At 39.2% G+C, this 17,857-nt stretch overlaps 1 protein-coding gene across 3 annotated transcripts in view; it reads left to right on the plus strand.

The window, feature by feature from the left end:
• Window positions 1-4,580: 4,580 nt before the first annotated feature.
• NARS2 (asparaginyl-tRNA synthetase 2, mitochondrial) overlaps window positions 4,581-17,857 on the plus strand; it is a 145,329-nt gene continuing 132,052 nt past the window's right edge. For 2 of the 3 annotated variants that reach the window (XM_068556203.1, XM_068556206.1), the window contains exons 1-5: window positions 4,581-5,013; window positions 7,983-8,092; window positions 8,598-8,718; window positions 10,698-10,838; window positions 16,858-16,938. In XM_068556203.1, the coding sequence (XP_068412304.1) occupies window positions 4,873-5,013; window positions 7,983-8,092; window positions 8,598-8,718; window positions 10,698-10,838; window positions 16,858-16,938 (594 nt within the window). In that variant the 5' untranslated portion in view covers window positions 4,581-4,872. The remainder of the gene's footprint in view (window positions 5,014-7,982; window positions 8,093-8,597; window positions 8,719-10,697; window positions 10,839-16,857; window positions 16,939-17,857) is intronic. The other variant, XM_068556204.1, reaches the window with a different exon arrangement.

A 17,857-nucleotide genomic window follows, 5' to 3' on the forward strand; every position in this document is an offset into this window, starting at 1 on the left:
AAAATAGCAGTTATTTTCCAAGATACCGATTTTTTTTATTCCTTTCTATTCTGCTGGTCAAAACCTACTAAGTTGATTTTGTGTATCATAATTATGGTTTTACTATCTAAATATGCAAGCCTACTGCACCATGACCACAGTTGGAAAACATTGGTTTAAGGGAGCTTGGGCTTATCTCCAGTTTGGTTCTAGCCCTTGTCTCTAAAGAGGGGGAGACTGTCAACATCTCCTAGCCCAGAAGGGGTGAGACATGGCTGGGTGATGTGGAGTCTGCCTGGGAAGGGCCTGGAGCCCCAAGAGAGCCAGCTGAGGAAGAGGCTCCTTCTACACTCCTGATGTCATGCTCCACCCCCGCCCACTGATGCCTCCTCACTCTAAACCTGAAAGGCAGCTTGGATTGTAGGTTGTTTTGTTGTGGTAATATAGTATAATATAAGAAACAAAGTTCAAGCCTCAAAGTAAGCGCCTCCTGAAAGCAAAGGGAAGAAAGCAGGAAAGGATAAAATCCAACTACAGAACAAGCACTTTCTCAAACTGAGTCAAAATCATTAGGCAGGAGACCCAGGAATGTGCATTTTAGCAAGCTCTGCTGGTGATTCTTATGCACACCGAAGGTCTGTACCTAAAAGAAATGTACACAAAATAGATGGAATTCATCTTGAGCCTTCTACTTTGGGATTTAGATAGAGTTGGTTGATGAAATTCAAGGGACTCCCTAACTCTAAAACTCATAAATGATGGAGGGTGTTCACTTGGATACAACACCAATTCCTCTATCACAAAATTCACAAGATGCTTCAGTTATTAATACTGTCAACAGCCCTGTGAAGGAAGTTTGACTTCCCGAAGATCCACAGCTATGATGAGATCTGAACCAGGACTTCTGGTTGCCATGCTAGTGTTCTTTTTCACTATGCTATTGAAAATGATGGGGGGTGGGGTGGGATTATAGTTGAAATGGAATTTTGAGGGGAAGAAAAAGAGGATCAAACATAGTATCTCTAAAACAACGAGATATTCTTTCTTACCCAGCATTGGTAAAAATTAGAAAGTCTGACTTTATCAGATGTCATTAAAGGCATGGAACTCTGGGAACTCTTAGAAGCCTGTTGTGGGGTGTATAAATTGGAACCAATTTGAAGAGCAATTTGGTAATATCTAGTAAAGCTGAAGATGCATATACCCCAGGCTTATGATCCTGAGAAACTCTTTCATGTGTATCCAGTATATTTATTGCAGCATTTTTGTAATCAAGGGCAGATCCAGTTCTGTGGGACTCAAAGCTTATGTAATTTGGGAGGTTCTCTTTAAGAAAAAACAATACAAAATTACAAATACTAAAGTAAATGTTTATTTAGAATGAGAAGAAATTTCTTGAACCTTGGAAATCCATGTCCCTTTATTCTGAGTTCCTTTATAAATGCTTTCTGATTGCTTCCTCTCTCACCCTACAATTCCTAGCAATTCCCAGCACTGCAGGGGGGAAAGAGATGGGAGGGAAGGCAGAGGGGAGATGTGCATGCGAATAAGGGGCTCTAAATTTCATGAGCTTCATGGTAAATCCGCCTCTGTTTGTAATACAGAAACACTGAAAACAGCCCAAATGGCTGTCAGAATGAGAATGAATAAATTATGGTACATTTATATAATGGAATATTTAAAAGAATGAACTAGACCTACATGGATATATCTCAAAAACTAAATTTGAGTTGGTTACTAGTGCTCTGCATTAGTCAATTACTCCTTTAATTGACCATTTACTCATCAGTTTCTCTTTCTAGATTATGAGCTGCTTTTCTGAAAGTTTCAAACTACAAATGTGACTTTTTATGCTCTGTGCATGTACCTTACCATTTTTCAAGTTAAGTTATAGTCACGATTGTTAGCTCCTTCGGAGAAACCCAAGATGCTTACAATATCCACTTCTTTTCTACCTCTAATGTCTCCATAATTTCTGCATCAAGTACTATGTTCCTTTGTACTCTGAAGTCATGACCTTGAAATCAAGTTTTGGGTGTTGAAAGTTTTATGACTAGATTCAAGCACAATGAAAACCATGAACACTGACTGGTACTCCATGGTAGTATGGGGTATCAGCATACTGCCTACCTTTTAGAAGCTCTGAAGCTTTGCAAGTTTAGCTGGAAACTGGCAAGCCGAGCCTGGTTAAAACCTTCCCCAAAGCTGACAAGTAATGCTGACAGTGTTCATTGCACACACCTGCAGTATCAAAAGGTAACAGGAAGGGTGTTTCACTTCTGTTCCTAACTTCAGGGCACTTCAGGGAACTCCGTGGATCATAGAGAGCCTGGTATGCATGCTAAAGGAAGCAAGTCCTCTTTATGTTGTAGGGAGAACAACTGAAGGGTTGCTTGATCACTGGATTACGAATGGGTAAGAGAATGGACTCTAGTGCCAAACTCCCAGTGTAACTTGGTACAAATTATGAAACCTCTCTGAGTTTCAGTTTCTCCTTTGAAAACTGGGGATGATGCTACTACCCCTACTTCAGAGTGTGCTGTTGTGAGAATTAAATGAGTGAATATGTGAAGAATATATTAACAGTATACATTAATATTAACATATTAATCCTGGAACATAGTAAGGATTCTATGGCACTAGCCATCACTATTACCAACAGTAATATATTCATTTTAGAAAGATCACTCTGGCAACTGTCTGGAAAATGATGAATCTAAAAGGGGAAGTGTCACTCCAACACTGAAAATAGAAATAAAGAAGAAGATGATATGATTTGATACAGTACAAAGAGTGGCTTGAACTTAGCACCAGACACACAAATACTGTAGTCAACTTCCAGTGATCTACATTTTAAATGAACTATCGTTAGTTTTCAGTTTCACACACTGGTTTCCCGTGCCTTCATCATACTACTGGCCAGTGGTCCCCTGCTCAGAAAACAGCCCTTTGACTTAAACAAGTAGTAGGTGACAGGGTAAAAGAAGTCAGGATCCTCACTCTCTGAGACTCAGACTGCAGTTCTTAAGAGGCACACTGGGGAGGACCAGGTCAAGAAAGAAGGCAAGACAAACAGACGGCCTGGGTAGGAAGTGAGCCAACTGGTCACTATTTTTGGTCCCTTGGACAAGGTAGCATAGTCAAAGAGGAGATTTGAACTGGGATACATATCATTGGTATGTATGCCAGATTGTCTTGTTCCCCAGATTTTGCAACCAATACCAAAGACATACTTTTGTTTTAAGGCCCATAGCTACATAATTCAGAAGGCATTTAGCTGCAAGTTTCCATATTTCTGTTCTCAAGGTTCAAGAAGTGTCTAAGAACTTGGTATTTTCATGGGTGATATTTTCTAGTCTGTTTTGAGAACAGTTTTACAATTCTTCCAGGCTTTTTGCCCTCTTGGCAACCGTTCTTGCCCACCTTCTGGCAAGAAACACTCTTTCCTACATCGCAACCTGGCAAAATGCTGATCCTCCTCCAAAACTCAGCTTATTTCCTTTTGTAGGCTACCACTTCACTTGGCTTATACATTTATATTGGTACTTATTAGTTTATATTACAATTCTCTGTTTTCTTGCCAGTCTCCATGTCTAGACCATGAGTTCCTTGATGGAAGGGTCAATGGTTTTATTTCCCACCTTGGAGAGACTGTATAGCATAACAGTTTAGTGGATGGAGCCAAGATTTCCAGGTTTAAATCTCACATTTATAGAATGTATATCCTTGAGCAAGTCATTTAACTTTTCTGTGCCTAAGTTCTCTTATCTGTAAAATGGGCATAATAATAGTGCAACTTTAACTAGCCCTTACTTCTTTCTTTTAATCAGATAGAAAACTAGTTCATGAGTATCAATGAGTTAGAGAATTTTTTGATACGTTTAAAAGGTGGTCTAATACATGAAGGGGTCATTGTTTCCAGGTCAAATAAACGCAGATAACTGTGTTGGAAAAGGAAAGAGAGAGGCTCAAAGATTCTGGCAGGCAATGCCCAGCAATTCCTCCACTCTCTCTCCAACAGCTTCACACTGTTATGCCTCCTCTGACTACCCGGTTCCAAGTCTTTTCACTTACTCTTACCTGTCAAAGGGTTACCTTCCGTAGCAAGCCATCTTTGGCATCCCACGCTTAGGCTGTGTCAGGGAACTGATCACCCTTTTATTCAATTGTCTGTTTAGATGTCTGATACCACCCAAACGTGACTTTAGCAGGGGCTCTGTTGTTTTTCTCTGTTCTCATAACTCCGAAAAGACTGATCCCCTCACGCTAATCCTCTCAACAATCAAGAGTCTCCTTCTGGTCCGCTTTCCTTCTGCATCAGTCACTCCTTGCCCTTCACTTTGCGTTCCTCAGCATCACTCGGAAGCTTTAGAAATGAAGACTCTCATACCTCGCCCCAAGTGGGTTACCTAGTTCCTTCAGCGCTAACCTCTACAACCCTAGCGTCTTAACTCCGCCCCGTCTCAGCCCCTGACCCCGCCCATTCCTCCGCTTCACCGCCTCTTTAAATGGAGTCGCAAGTACGCATGCTCCCTCTGAACTTCCTCGTAGCGTGATGACGTTAGCGTTGGCGTGGTGACGTAGGGGTTGGTGCCGCGGGTGTTTTCAGCTAGGGGTCCGGGAGTGAGTTTAGAAGCTGCGCGGGGTTGTGGGGTGTCCCGGGAGCTCAAGGCGCGCGCTTTCTCTTTGGCGTTCGTCGCTGAACATCTTGTGTCCTTTCCGCCCTCTCGGGGAGGGGGAAAGCAGAGCTTCTTCACGAGCGGGGGACTCTGGAGCGCCTGAGGGCAGGGCTGCGGCCCGGAAGAGGGGAGGAGAAGAGAGGGTTCCCGTAGGCAAGGTCGGCGCGCGCTGGGATCAGGGCTGGTCCCGAGAAGGGCCTGGGGCGGCCGCGCTATGTTCGGGGCCCGGTGCCTGCTCCGAGCCCTGCGCTCCTGTTCCTCGGCTCCCTGCCCAAGGCACAAACCTTCAGCCAAACTGAGCGTGCGGGACGCTCTCGGGGCCCAGAACGCAAGTGGGGAGCGCGTTAAGGTCCAGGTTAGTGTATCGGAAGGGGGTGGGTTTGTCCTTTTCGTTGACTGATATGGCACGTCCACTTCTAGGCTTGCCTTGTGCTGTCGGGTCGGACAGAACGACAGAACGACCGGCAGCGGAAAGTTAGAAAATGTAGGCAATCGTGTGCGTCCACGTTTTTCTCCTCTCATTGGTTACCGTTAGTTTTGCCTGAAAAGTGCTGGAACTTTGCTTTCATGATACAGGTTATTACCCGTAAACTTGTTAATCATACAGCAAAATGAACGAGCCCGTTTTCTTTTGTCCCTCATAACGTGTGTCCACAGTTATATAGCTCCTTGAGTGCAGGAACTATGTCTTACCCGTCTTGATAGTCACACATAGCTGGCAGTAAATATTTGTTCAACTAAACCATACCTTTTATTCAACTTTTAACCACCTCAGTGCCTAAAATGGGGCTTTGCATATAACTTATGTTAATAAGTTAGGAGAACGAGTGGAGTGTAGCAGTTTGAAAGAGCTCTGGAGTCAAGCTGCCTCGGTTTAAATCTCTGCCGCTTAGTAGCTTGTTAATTATGGGCATGTCACTTAACGTGCTCTAAACCTCAGTTCCCTCTTAAGAGAACGGAGATAATAGTCCCTATCTCACAGAGTCCTGAAGATTAGTTACAAAACATTTAGGACAGTGGCCCACCGTGAATAAATGTTAGTTGCTATCATTTCTCTTGTTAATAATAATATTTTCAACGGCTCCACACAGAAGGTGCCTCCTTAAAGGAGCAGACCAAACAAGGAGGTTTGACTTACTAGGTTGCTGAAACACACGGATGCAGTTATTTTTGCTGTCCTCACATATCCTTGATTTTTAGCAGTATGACCAATTTCCCCCTCTTTGCATTTCTTTGGGTTTCATATTCTTTCTATTATCCAAATCAAAACTTCTTCTTGCATTAATCTATTAATTCGACATACATTAATACCTTTGTGTGCTAGTCTAGAGAGGATTCAAAGATGAACAGAACCTACTCGCTAGGTTAGAGGCTTTCACTTTAGTGCTGTGCAGTCTAATTTAGAAGTATCTGAATTGAGTGGTACTGTAATTGTAAAATACACACTAATTTTGAGGAACAAAAGAATGCAAACTATCTCAGTATTTTTCATATTGATTACATGTTGATATATATTTTGGGTTCAATAAAATACACTATTAAAATTAACCCATTTCTTTTTTATGTAGCCACTAAAAAAGTAAAATTACGTATGTGGCTCACATTATATTTTTGTCAGACAGCCCTGGTCTGATGGCTAAGACAAGAAATGACAACAGTGTGATAAGTATTAGTGGTATAAATAGAAAACTTTGAGAATACAGAGAGGGAAGTTCTTAACAGTGTGAGGAGGTCAAAGAAGACTTCTTGCGTGAGGTGACATTTCAGCTGAGTCCGGAAGGATGTGTTCCTCAGGCACAGGAACCAGGGATAGGGTGGAAATATCATTTCAGAAGAGTTTGTTGACAGAACATGAACTTTGAACCGAGATCTGTGTTTGAATTCCACCTGTGCTACTTGGTAACCTTGAGTGTTTAGCAAGGTTATCCTAACTTCTCTAAATATGTTTCATCTCTAAAGTGATAGTTCTTGTGAGGATTAAGTAGAAAAATATTTATAAAGAGCTTAGGACAGAAGCACATTAAACAGCGCTCCATAAATGTTAACTTTTACTAACAAGTAAAAAGCAAGGCATTGGTGCTTTGGATTGGGCATGCTCAAGTTATGAAGGGCCTTGTACGTGAGACTGAGGCAATTTACGCTTTACTCAGTGTAGCCCTGGAGAAAGATAAGCGCTTCCTAGTAGACTTGGGTTTAAATTCAGGCTCTGCCGTTTACCAGCAGTGTGCCCTCAGGCAAGTTATTTAACTTCTCTGAGCCTCAATTCTTCACTTGTAAAATGGGAACAATGATAATCCACATTGCTGTTGTGAGGAGGAGGTGAAACAGTATATGAAGAAGGTAGTAAAATGTTTGTCACATAGTAGATGTTCAGTACATGATAGATATTCTTCCACTGGAAAATATTCATGGATTTTCTACTGTGTGCCTGACAATAGCCTTCAATGCAACGAAAAATGTGATTCCTAAACCCACAAAATATTATGGACATGCAAATAAGTAATAGAAGGGCTTTAATAACAGTGTCTGTTAGGGTGTGGTGGGGATACAAAGAAAGTCAGGATCAGTACAGTTTTCCTAAGTAGGATCATCTCACTTTTCCCAAGCACGTTTGATGGTTAACTGAACACCATCAACTGTTTCACAGTTGTTCAGAGGCTGCTAGAATATTCTCTCTCAACCTCTATGCTAGTTAAATTTAACTAGCATAGAGGTTGTCATCTGTGAGAGAGCTGTTTTTAGTGTTCTCCTTGAAGACATCTCATTTGTACTCATGCATACCTGTCATTTAAATTCAGTGTCTTTGAAAGTTCATGTGCTGCTTAATATGATCATAATAAGTTTCTTGAGAACTCTTTTAGTATGATACTTTGTAAAAAAGAAAACCCCATAAAGATGTTTCTAGTCTATAACTACGTAATCTCTCTTCTGGGAATTTGATATAAAAGGAGAAAGGAACCAAAGTATGTGCCCTGTTATGTGTAATGGTGGGTGAGAGGGCAGGGGCAGGAAGAAAACCTGGAATATTAGGGGGATTGGTTATGTGAATTAGGCTCATCAGCTTAATGGGATTTGGGACGTCTTATTCAGAATGATGAGCTTTATTAACAAAACGACAACAACAAAAAGGTGGAATGCCAAAGCTGTATTTCACTGTGATGAGGACCATATAAAATTATATATGCATATCGGTAAACTAAAAGCAATTGATCAGGCAGGATTATGAAGACTTTTTTTTTTTTTATTTAGTCCTTTGTGTGTATGTGTAATGAAAATATACAATGTTTGTATTTTAAACTCACATTTAGAAATATTTCTCATTAGGGATGGATTCGTTCAGTCCGATCCCAGAAGGAAGTCTTGTTCCTGCATGTCAATGATGGGTCATCTTTGGAAAGCCTTCAGGTTGTAGCAGATTCAAGCTTTGACAGTAGGTGAGTTTTTTTTGTTTGTTTTTAAGAGTACTTTGATTTTTTTTCATCTCCTCTGTTCCCCATTTCCCTATTCCAAGTGTTCATATTGCCCCCTCAGTGATCTTTCTAAGCAAATCTGCTTTTCATAGCTTTGAGGCTCAAGTCCAGATACTTGGAATCAAGATCCTTTTCTCCTCTCTCTAACATCTTCACATGACAATATCCCCCACCTATCCTTTGCTTCTCTCTCAACTATGTGCAGCTCTTAACCCAATTAAAGGTAGAATCTTCTATCATTAAATGGTTTAGGGACTTCTCTGGTGGTCCAGTGGTTGACTCCATGCTCCTAATGCAGGGGGCCCAGATTCGATCCCTGGTCAGGGAATTAGATCCCGCATGCTGCAACTAAGACCCAGTGCAGCCAAATAAATAAATAAGTAATAGTTTAATGTTCTGAGAGCACGGTTGGTATTAATATGAGGGCTACATGTACGATCTTGTTTATGCTATTGTTTTGTTATTATAGAGAACTGGCCTTTGGGAGTTCTGTGGAAGTTCAAGGGCAGCTGGTAAAAAGTTTGTCCAAAAGGCAAAATGTGGAACTGAAGGCAGAAAAAATTGAAGTTGTTGGAAATTGTGATGCCAAGGTATGTGTCGTGACATGATTATGGAGGCCGTAAAGGCTTAATTTAAAACATTAGCAATGTTTTAAGTGTGATTATTGGGAAGATGGCACTTGGAACATTTCGACTGTGACTTCCTAGGTAATTGAAACAGGCTATAGACTGAGGAATGTAGAAAGAGTAGCAAAAAGTATTTATGTAGATGGCGGAGCCTTAGGAGTGAGAGCTAAGTGATAATACTCTGTGTATCTCTGTGGTGCCTGTCACTGTTGAGATTTGCCACTTTACAAGCATGCCTAGTCAGCTGCAGTGACAAAGACATACCAGGGCAAACCACATTCTTAGGAAAACTCTGCCTAGAAATTACTTTTGCATGATCTAGAACTGTACCATCTGGTGCAATAGCCACTAGCCACCCATGGCTATTTAATATTAAATCAATTAAAATTAAATTAAAAATTCAGTTCCTCAGTGACATTAGCCACATTGCAAGTACTCAGTAGTCATATGCAGCTAGCAGCTACCGTACTGCATTGCACAGGTACAGATCATTTCCGTTTATCACAGAAAATTCTGTTGGATGGTGCTAGAGTGTGGGGATACTTAGGCTGAACGAAGATAAGAAATTCTACATTAAGACATATTTATTCCTGTTTTTGCAAGGCTCTTCTGTTAGTAGCTTTTTATGTATAGCCTGATAAAGAGGTTAGAGGGAATAAAACCATAGATTATTAATCCAGTTTCTATTTGGAGAAAATGAGACCCAACCAGGTAAAATGACTTGCATTAGGTCATATTGCTGATTAGTGGCGCAGCTGAAGTTTATGTGCTAGCCATTTTAACCCCCTGTGGTTTAGCTATACTCATCTTCAAATATTTAATGAACAAAAAATGAGGAATATAGGGAAATAGCATCATTTTAATTCAAATTCATTTTTAGTTCTTTTGGATAACTGAAATGTTAACCATTTTTATTTTTGCTTTTTTAGAGGGATGTTTGATTATTAAAAATTTGCCATGTGTTTTACTCTTCTTAAATTGTTTTCCCTTGGTGGGTATTGATGCTTTCCACTACTCTTCCCCCTCATTTCAGTGTCATTTTTAAGTATTCAGCATTAGGGAATTCTGAACCTGCTGACAGTCCCCAGATTCCTATTAATGTGATCATATTGTCACTTTCATAGGTATGGGACCTATTTCTATATGACATAAATTAATGTGTGCACAAGGCCTAAAAGGAATAGACAGCTATGTTGGTAGCCTGTTTTAGAGTTCTTTTACTTAGCTTCTCTGTTATCTTTTTTATTGAAACTTTGGTTTTGGTCTGAAACTTTTATCCTATCTTCTCAATCTTGTAAAATGAGTGTGGGCAGGGAAATTTTTCTAGGTAGAGTCATAATTTCCTTTAAAATTTTTATCAATATACATTGCTCGTCCAGATGACAGAAAGCTGTTGACCCTCACTCATGTTCTGAAACAGCAGCACATGTTGATAAATGGCGATAAATAGTGCTAATTGATTATGGGCGCTTGTGGGCTTTCAAGACATTTGGGCAATTTTAAAATTCAATACCAGCTGTTTGTATACAGCTGTAGAAAACAATGTTTAATATCTACAATATTCTAAACTCATGTGTGCCAAACAGTGGAGTGTTTTGGGTAACTATATCCTAATCTCTCTATTTGTAAGTAGTGATTGATAGCTAACGGATAGAAATTTGATAAATAACAGATGAGCCTTGGTGATAATAAGTAACTTTGCCCAAGGTTCCAAAGCTAATAAGTAGTAGAGCTGAATTTAAACCCACATCTTTCTGATTTCACTCACTGTTCTACTAACTTGTTAGAATTAATGTGGACCATATTCAGTTATGTTAAGAAATAAAGAACGAAAGCATCTTAGTTTTATTCTAAAGCACTACTATTTAACAAATGCCCTGTAAACTGATTTTATAAAACTGTATTTCTTTTAGCTTCTAACTTGTTTTTCCTTTTATTGTCAGGCTTTCCCTTTTAAATATAAAGAGAGGCATCCTCTGGAGTATCTGAGACAATACCCTCACCTTAGGTGTAGGACTAATGTTCAGGGTTCTATACTGAGGGTTCGCAGTGAAGCCACAGCTGCTATCCATTCTTTCTTTAAGGTAAGGAGCTTTGCTTCTAGGTGTTCTTTCTTGTGAAGAAGTTGAATAATTGTAATACTGGAGTATTATCCTGAAAGTTCTTTGGGTTATTTATTCTAAGCACCCTTTATTGTGTGGTACTTTTTTCTTTGGCTGATTTTAAATTTTCTGTTTATCACTGGTTTTGAGTAATTTGATTAATGTGTGCCTTGGCACAGTTTTCTTTATGTTTCGTGTGTTTGGAGTTCATTGAATTTCTTGAATCTATGCATTTTAATTTTCACCAAGTTTTTCAGTCATTATTTCATCAAATATTTTTTATGTTACCTCTCTCCTTGGGAGACTTCAGTTAACCATATATTAGGCCACTTGATGATATCTCGACAGCTCTCAGATGTTCTTTTCTTTTTAAAAAATCTTTTTTTTCCAGTGTGTTTCTTTTGGATAGTTTGTATTACTATGTCTTCATGCTTACCGATCTTTTCTTCTGCAGTGCCTAATTTGTTATTCCTATCCAGTGCATTTTTCACCCCATATGTAAGTGAAAGGCTTCATATCTAAGTGTTTGATTTGGGCCTTTTTTTTTTAGTGTCTTCCATGTCTCTACTTAACTTTTTTGAACATATACAATACAGTTTTAGTTAAAACTGTACAGTTTTCATAGCTGTTTAGTAACTTTTTACATCCTTCTAATGTGTCAGCTATAAGTCAGTTTTGATTGATTGATTAGTCTCTTCATTACGGATTATGTTTTCCTGCTTCTTCGTATATCTGCTAATCTTTGATTAGGTGCCAGACCTTGTGAATTTTACCTTGTTGGGTGCTGGATATTTATAAAGCTTCTTAAGCTTTGTTTTGGTATGTAGTTAAGTTACTGGAAGGGTCTTGCTTTTATGATTTGTTAAGTAAATCTGGAGCAGTGCTCAGTCTGGGTCTAATTATTCCCCACTACTGAGGCAAAGCCTTCCTGAGTATTCTACCTAGTGCCTTGTGAATTACAAGATTTTCCAGCCTGGTTTGTGGGAGCAGGCATTGTTTCCAGCCACATATGAGCACCAGGCACTGTTTAATCGTTGTGGATGGTTCTTTCCCTGGCCTTGGATAGTTTCCTCACTTGCATGTGCTGATCATTCCTCCACCTAATACTCCAGGGTGACTCCCTGTACCTCTCTGGAGTTGTTGGACAGCTCTCTGCTCTCCGGTACTCTGTCCTGTCAGTTCTAGCCACTTTGGTCTCCTCAACTCAGGGAGTCTGCTGGGCTCCACTTTATTTCTCCCTTCTTCCTGCTGTGGCCTGGAAAATCTCAAGGTAGTAATCTGGGCTGCTGGTAGGGTTCACTGTGTTTGTTTCCTATCTCTCAGGGATCACTCTCCTTTGTTGTCTGATATCCAGTGTCTTGAAAACCATCATTTCATGTGGTTTGCTTGTGGATATTTTTGTTTTGTTTTTGGGTTTTTTTTGTTGTTTCAAATGGGAGGGTAAATCTAGTTCCTATTTCTACATCTTGGTCACAGACATTTTATATACAGTAAGCACTAATTTAAAAAAATTATTGGTGTTGATCAAGTAGATTGATCTAATGCCTAAAGACATTTTGTCTCATTTAGCTTTGCTTTTCAGCCATTTCCCCCAACCCGGGAAAGCCACAGTGGAATGTAGTTGGTAAGTTGATGAGGTGAAGGGACTCTCCTTCCATGTGTTGGATGGAAGGGCTCCAAAAGCAAGAGTGACCCAATGGATAAAGTTCAGTATTATTCCATGTAGTTTTGGAACTCTTCCTAATCCACTTCTCCAAATCCAGCTCACTTGCAAAGATTGTCTGACAGCATACCCTTCCCTTGGACAGCATCCAAATTCATGCAGGCCCAGCCCTGCCATAGCACACGAAGAAAGTTCTTGCTCTCTGAAAAGCTCCTTAAGAGGTAATTTTTGGTGTGACAGCTAAAGAACATCATGACTTTAAAGCATAAGAATAAACAAAGGAAAATAAATCACATTATACAGTGTCATCCCATTATAGTGTGAAAGGGTGTGTTTACATATGCTCTCATAAACTTTCTTATGCATCTTCCATATGGCTTTTCTCTTTTTTTTTTTTTTAATAAATTTATTTATTGTATTTATTTATTTTTGGCTGTGTTGGGTCTTCGTTGCTGCCCACGGGCTTTCTCTAGTTGTGGTGAGCAGGGGGCTACTCTTCATTGCGGTGTGCGGGCTTCTCATTGCAGTGACTTCTCCTGTTGCAGAGCACGGGCTCTAGGCACGTGGGCTTCTGTAGTTGTGGCTCGAGGGCTCTAGAGCGCAGGCTCAGTAGTTGTGGCGCATGGGCTTAGTTGCACCGCGGCACGTGGGATCTTCCTGGACTTGAACCCGTGTCCCCTGCATTGGCAGGTGGACTCTTTGCCACTGCGCCACCAGGGAAGTCCCATCCATATGGCTTTTCAATAGTGCTTGAACCATACAAACAGAAAATTTGTTCAGATGTAAAAATCTTTTTTCCCTATATGGCTTTAACAGCTGATAAAGTCAGTGGATCTGCTTTAATTCTGAAAGTTTTATGGATTTCTGGCCAGTAGGTGGTGGTATTGGCAATCCATTAACAAGTGGGCTTTACCTAATTTATACATTTCTTATTACTTGAAGTTTTCACAGGTATGTAAATAATTTTAAAATAATAATAAAAAAAACTAGAAAACTCTGAAATCAAAGAATAAGCAAAATAAAGTAAAATTTTAAAAACACTTTAGGTGGTTGAAAATAATGAATTTTAGCACTGTTGGTGATGGTTATAAAGGTAGGTACTTTTGAGTCTTATAAATTCACTTCTTAATTGTAAAGCTCTGGAAAATATAATCCTGATACCTCCTTCTAAGATGTTACCCACTTGTGTATGTGACAGGATTGAATTGTTTAAAGAAATCATGGGAGTACTATAGGACATATTAAATATTAGTTATATATTATCCTATATTTGGTACTGTTTCTATGTTTGTTACTTTAGGCTCCCTAAAAGATGTTAAGAACTAAAATGTAAAATTTTCAAAAATTTCAGACCTTGAAATATAGGGAAAAAGAAACTTGAGCACAAACCTTTTAGTTAGGATACTTTAAGGATCTAGAGTTTTTTTTGGTTTGAGTATCAAAAATGTGTAGTGTATAACTTGCTTTGCTTATAAAATTGACACATTTCTTGAGTACTAAAACATGGCTATCTAGAATCCTCAAAAAATGAGTTATTTAGGGCTTCCCTGGTGGTGCAGTGGTTGAGAATCTGCCTGCCAATGCAGGGGACACGGGTTCGAGCCCTGGTCTGGGAAGATCCCACATGCCGCGGAGCAACTAGGCCCGTGGGCCACAATTACTGAGCCTGTGCGTCTGGAGCCTGTGCTTCGCAAAAAGAGAGGCCGCGATGAGAGGCCTGCGCACTGCGATGAAGAGTGGCCCCCGCTTGCCGCAACTAGAGAAAGCCCTCGCACAGAAACGAAGACCCAACACAGCCATAAATAAATAAATAAATAAATAAATAATAAACAAACAAACAAACCCAAAGTTAAAAAAAAAAATGAGTTATTTACAAGAGCTGAGTTTCTCAAATAATCGGATTATCTTTTAGGCACCATTTTTTTTCTAATTTCCAGTGGAAGTTATCCTAAAATGTATTACATACTTCCCTGGCTTCCTGAAGTGAGCCAACAGAAAAGAGTTTGCCCTTTCTTGGTGAGTTGAGGTTCTTCCTCTGAGTATCAGATTGTTCTCTTCTCAGTATGGCAGTGCCTTCAAAGCCTGTCACGGTGAGGGGTGTTCTTTGACCCTGCGTTGAATGACCCTAGACTGCTGTGCCTTTGAGTTCCTGTGACTGCTTTTTATGGGGTGTTTTTTTGGTTTTTGTTTTGTTTTTTTGGTCTCCTCTTGCTGTCACTTTTTGTCGCCAGTGGTGTGTCTGTGGCTAGCAATTGCTGTCAAGTTTCTTTTTTGTTGAGTCTGATTAAATAATATTTATTTTGTGTGTGTTAAAGAAAAATATAGTCCATGACTCTTTGAGTGATGTGTATGGGCCTTAGTACATGAATTTTGTAATTTTCAGATACTCATTCATTGCCTTATAAATATCTGGTTATAGCAATGTGTATCTATCAAAATACTTAGATATTTAGAGGTGATGGGTGGGATCTGAATAATTGGGCCAAAATTTTTGACCCCTTCTCTGGCCTTCATCTCTCTCATTAGGAACGCCTTTGCTGTGGGATAGGATAAGTACCTGACACTGGAACCCCACTGGAGGCAGCCACTGAGAGTACTCCTGCTATTTAGTTTCCTACTTCTCTATCCACTTTCTCTTTTGTGGACTTTGTTCTCGTCTTTGTTGTTCCTTTGTACCCTCTCCTGTATAACTTTTGGTGGTAATGATATAGACTTTGATATGATAAGCCTTGCTAGCACTGTTCAGGCTTAAAAAGCCGACGATGCCTTTTGAAAGGTTTAGCGTTATTTGAGAATTGAGAATAATTCCCACTATTTGAGTGATTTAAAAAAAAAAAATGCCATACAGTTATTTTCATAAGAAAACTGGTCCTTGTGGCAGTTGACCAGTTCTAACTTAAGCAATTATATTTAGCCGTTAAATTTTCTCCTCCCTCTCGCCACCCTTGTTTCCTTTGGATTTTTCACTTCCTTTCTTTGTTTACTGCACTCATGCTCATAGTTGCCTTATGTGGAATAAATGATTCATGTCCATAATTCTTGGCTTCTAGGAGATAAAAATTTTATGCCGTAATGTTATTGATTCTGTTTCATTTGTTCTCTATAATGTGCTCTGTGCAGCACCTCTCCACACGTTGTTCCCAGATTAAGTACATATTTGAACACTTCCTGAGACTCCTAATTTATAGCTTGAAAATTTAATCAGTCTACATCATAAGGCAGGTTGTTGGCTGGATACTTTGTATCATAGCCAGAATACTTGAATTCAACCTTTTTAGGAAGGAAGGGGCAAATTTGGGAGGCCCCTGGTAATGCACTGACATATTTTACATTCCACCAGTAGGTACTGGCAGAATTTAGCAGAGATTAGATGGATATATATGAACTTATTGTACTGATGTCAAGAACAAAATGTTTACATTGAACACATACTCTTCTGCCTTTGCAGCATAAATTCACTTTAGCTGCCTCCATCCCCACCCTGCAGCATTTATGCTGTCTGTAACCTTTCGCCTACATCCGTAGTCAAAGTGAAAGAAGCATAACCTTGAAGTTGCTGGGTTATTTCAGTTTTACTAGCAACAGCTTTTGTGGTTCACTAATGGAAATAGTCTCAGACTTTAGAGCAGAAGAATTGCAGTTGGGTGCCTTAGTAATGGATGGATTTGCTGCTCACAATCTTCCTTGAGGCAAAGGAAGTGCACTGCCTGTGCCATGTGCGGTGCACTGTGCCGTCAATTTAATGACAGACTTCCTAAAAATCATTCCTGCCTTTTTGCTGTTTATTTCTTCGGTCCCCGATTGTCAACCTTAATTTGTCTCATTTTTGGTGGTTTGTTACAATTGAGGGTCTCATTCCAAAATAACAACTTAATATTGATCACTTTTATTCCCTTAGCAATGTGGGCAACATCATTATGCATTAGCCCTGAGTGAGTGTGCGTGTGTGTGCATGTGTTAAATCACTATCAGTATGTTGGAAAAGTGGGAAGAAGAAATGGCACCAGAGAGAGATCCTGAGCACCTAGGTTCAGTCCCAGCTCTGACACTGACTAGTTGTATGACTTTGGCCTCTCATTAAATCTCTGTGGGCCTCAATTTCCTTGTCTTTCCAGTGAGGAGATTGGACTCGATATTGTCTAAGTCAGTTCTGATTTAAAATTCTTTGTGCCTAGTAAACTCTCCATTTGATATTTTAATAGTTTTATTTTGGGGATTAAGGAGGGATTTGATATGGCATTCTCTTATTGCTATTTTAATCATATAATGAAGTGTATGTTCTTGGAAGTGTTTCACATACAAATATACTGAGAAAAGTGGTTTCTCTTTTTCTTCCAGGACAGTGGTTTTGTGCATATTCATACTCCAGTAATCACATCCAATGACTGTGAGGGGGCTGGAGAACTTTTTCAAGTTAAAGTAAGCTGTGCTTCCCATCTTGGGGGATATATTGCTCTCTGATATTTTTCATTTGAGGGTTTGCTTTAAATTTAATGAGAGTTATGTGGCTAGAACATGAAATTTTGTTGATAATAATCCTTAAAAAACGTGTATAGAAAATTCACACTTCTCTAATTTTCTGTCCAACCAGCTGTATTACCTACGTTGTGACTGAAAGGAGTGGATTTTTAATTTAGTACTCTATTTGCCTTTTTTATAACTGTGAATTGGTGAACTAGAGAAATTTGAAGAAATTAATAAAAATTATAAGATATCTTTTCTGCAAATTCAACCCCCAAGTAATATCTTTGGGTGTAACTCGTATTTTAAGAGATGAACTAAAATAGAAAAGTATACATGTGAATATTTTCTTTTTCAGAGTCTTTGGAAAATATATTTTTCATAAGAAATTATTTAGTCTGTATACCTCATGAAGGCTTTTATTTTAATTCTTTGTTCAGCAATTATTTTTTGAGCTCCTACTATGTGCCACATATTGTCAGCCTGCTCTTGTTGCAGGAAATTTAAAAGTTACCAGTTTTTCTTATATGTAGGCAATTGAAAGCCTTTCATTTACCAATTAGACAGCCTGTTTAAAATCATTGGCCAGTAGCATAATAATGTACAAAGAGAAATGTATGTTGATAAGTGGTGCTTTTTGTATTTCTTTCATTTATTTACTGATTTCTATATCTCTGAGAAATCAAGATTCTTTATATATTTGGGTGATTCTATCAAATGACAAGACCTGTACAAAACTACTCTCTCTGGTTCAATATATTCTGACTCTTGGTAATGATGCTTTCTCTTCATATTATTGAACAGCATATTCACTGGGAGAAGTTATCCTGATGTGTCAACGTCATTATTCAAAATAATAATCAAATGCTGTCTTTCT

The sequence above is a fragment of the Eschrichtius robustus genome, chromosome 11 (genome assembly GCF_028021215.1).
Source record: "Eschrichtius robustus isolate mEscRob2 chromosome 11, mEscRob2.pri, whole genome shotgun sequence".
NCBI classification, from domain to species: Eukaryota; Metazoa; Chordata; class Mammalia; order Artiodactyla; family Eschrichtiidae; genus Eschrichtius; species Eschrichtius robustus.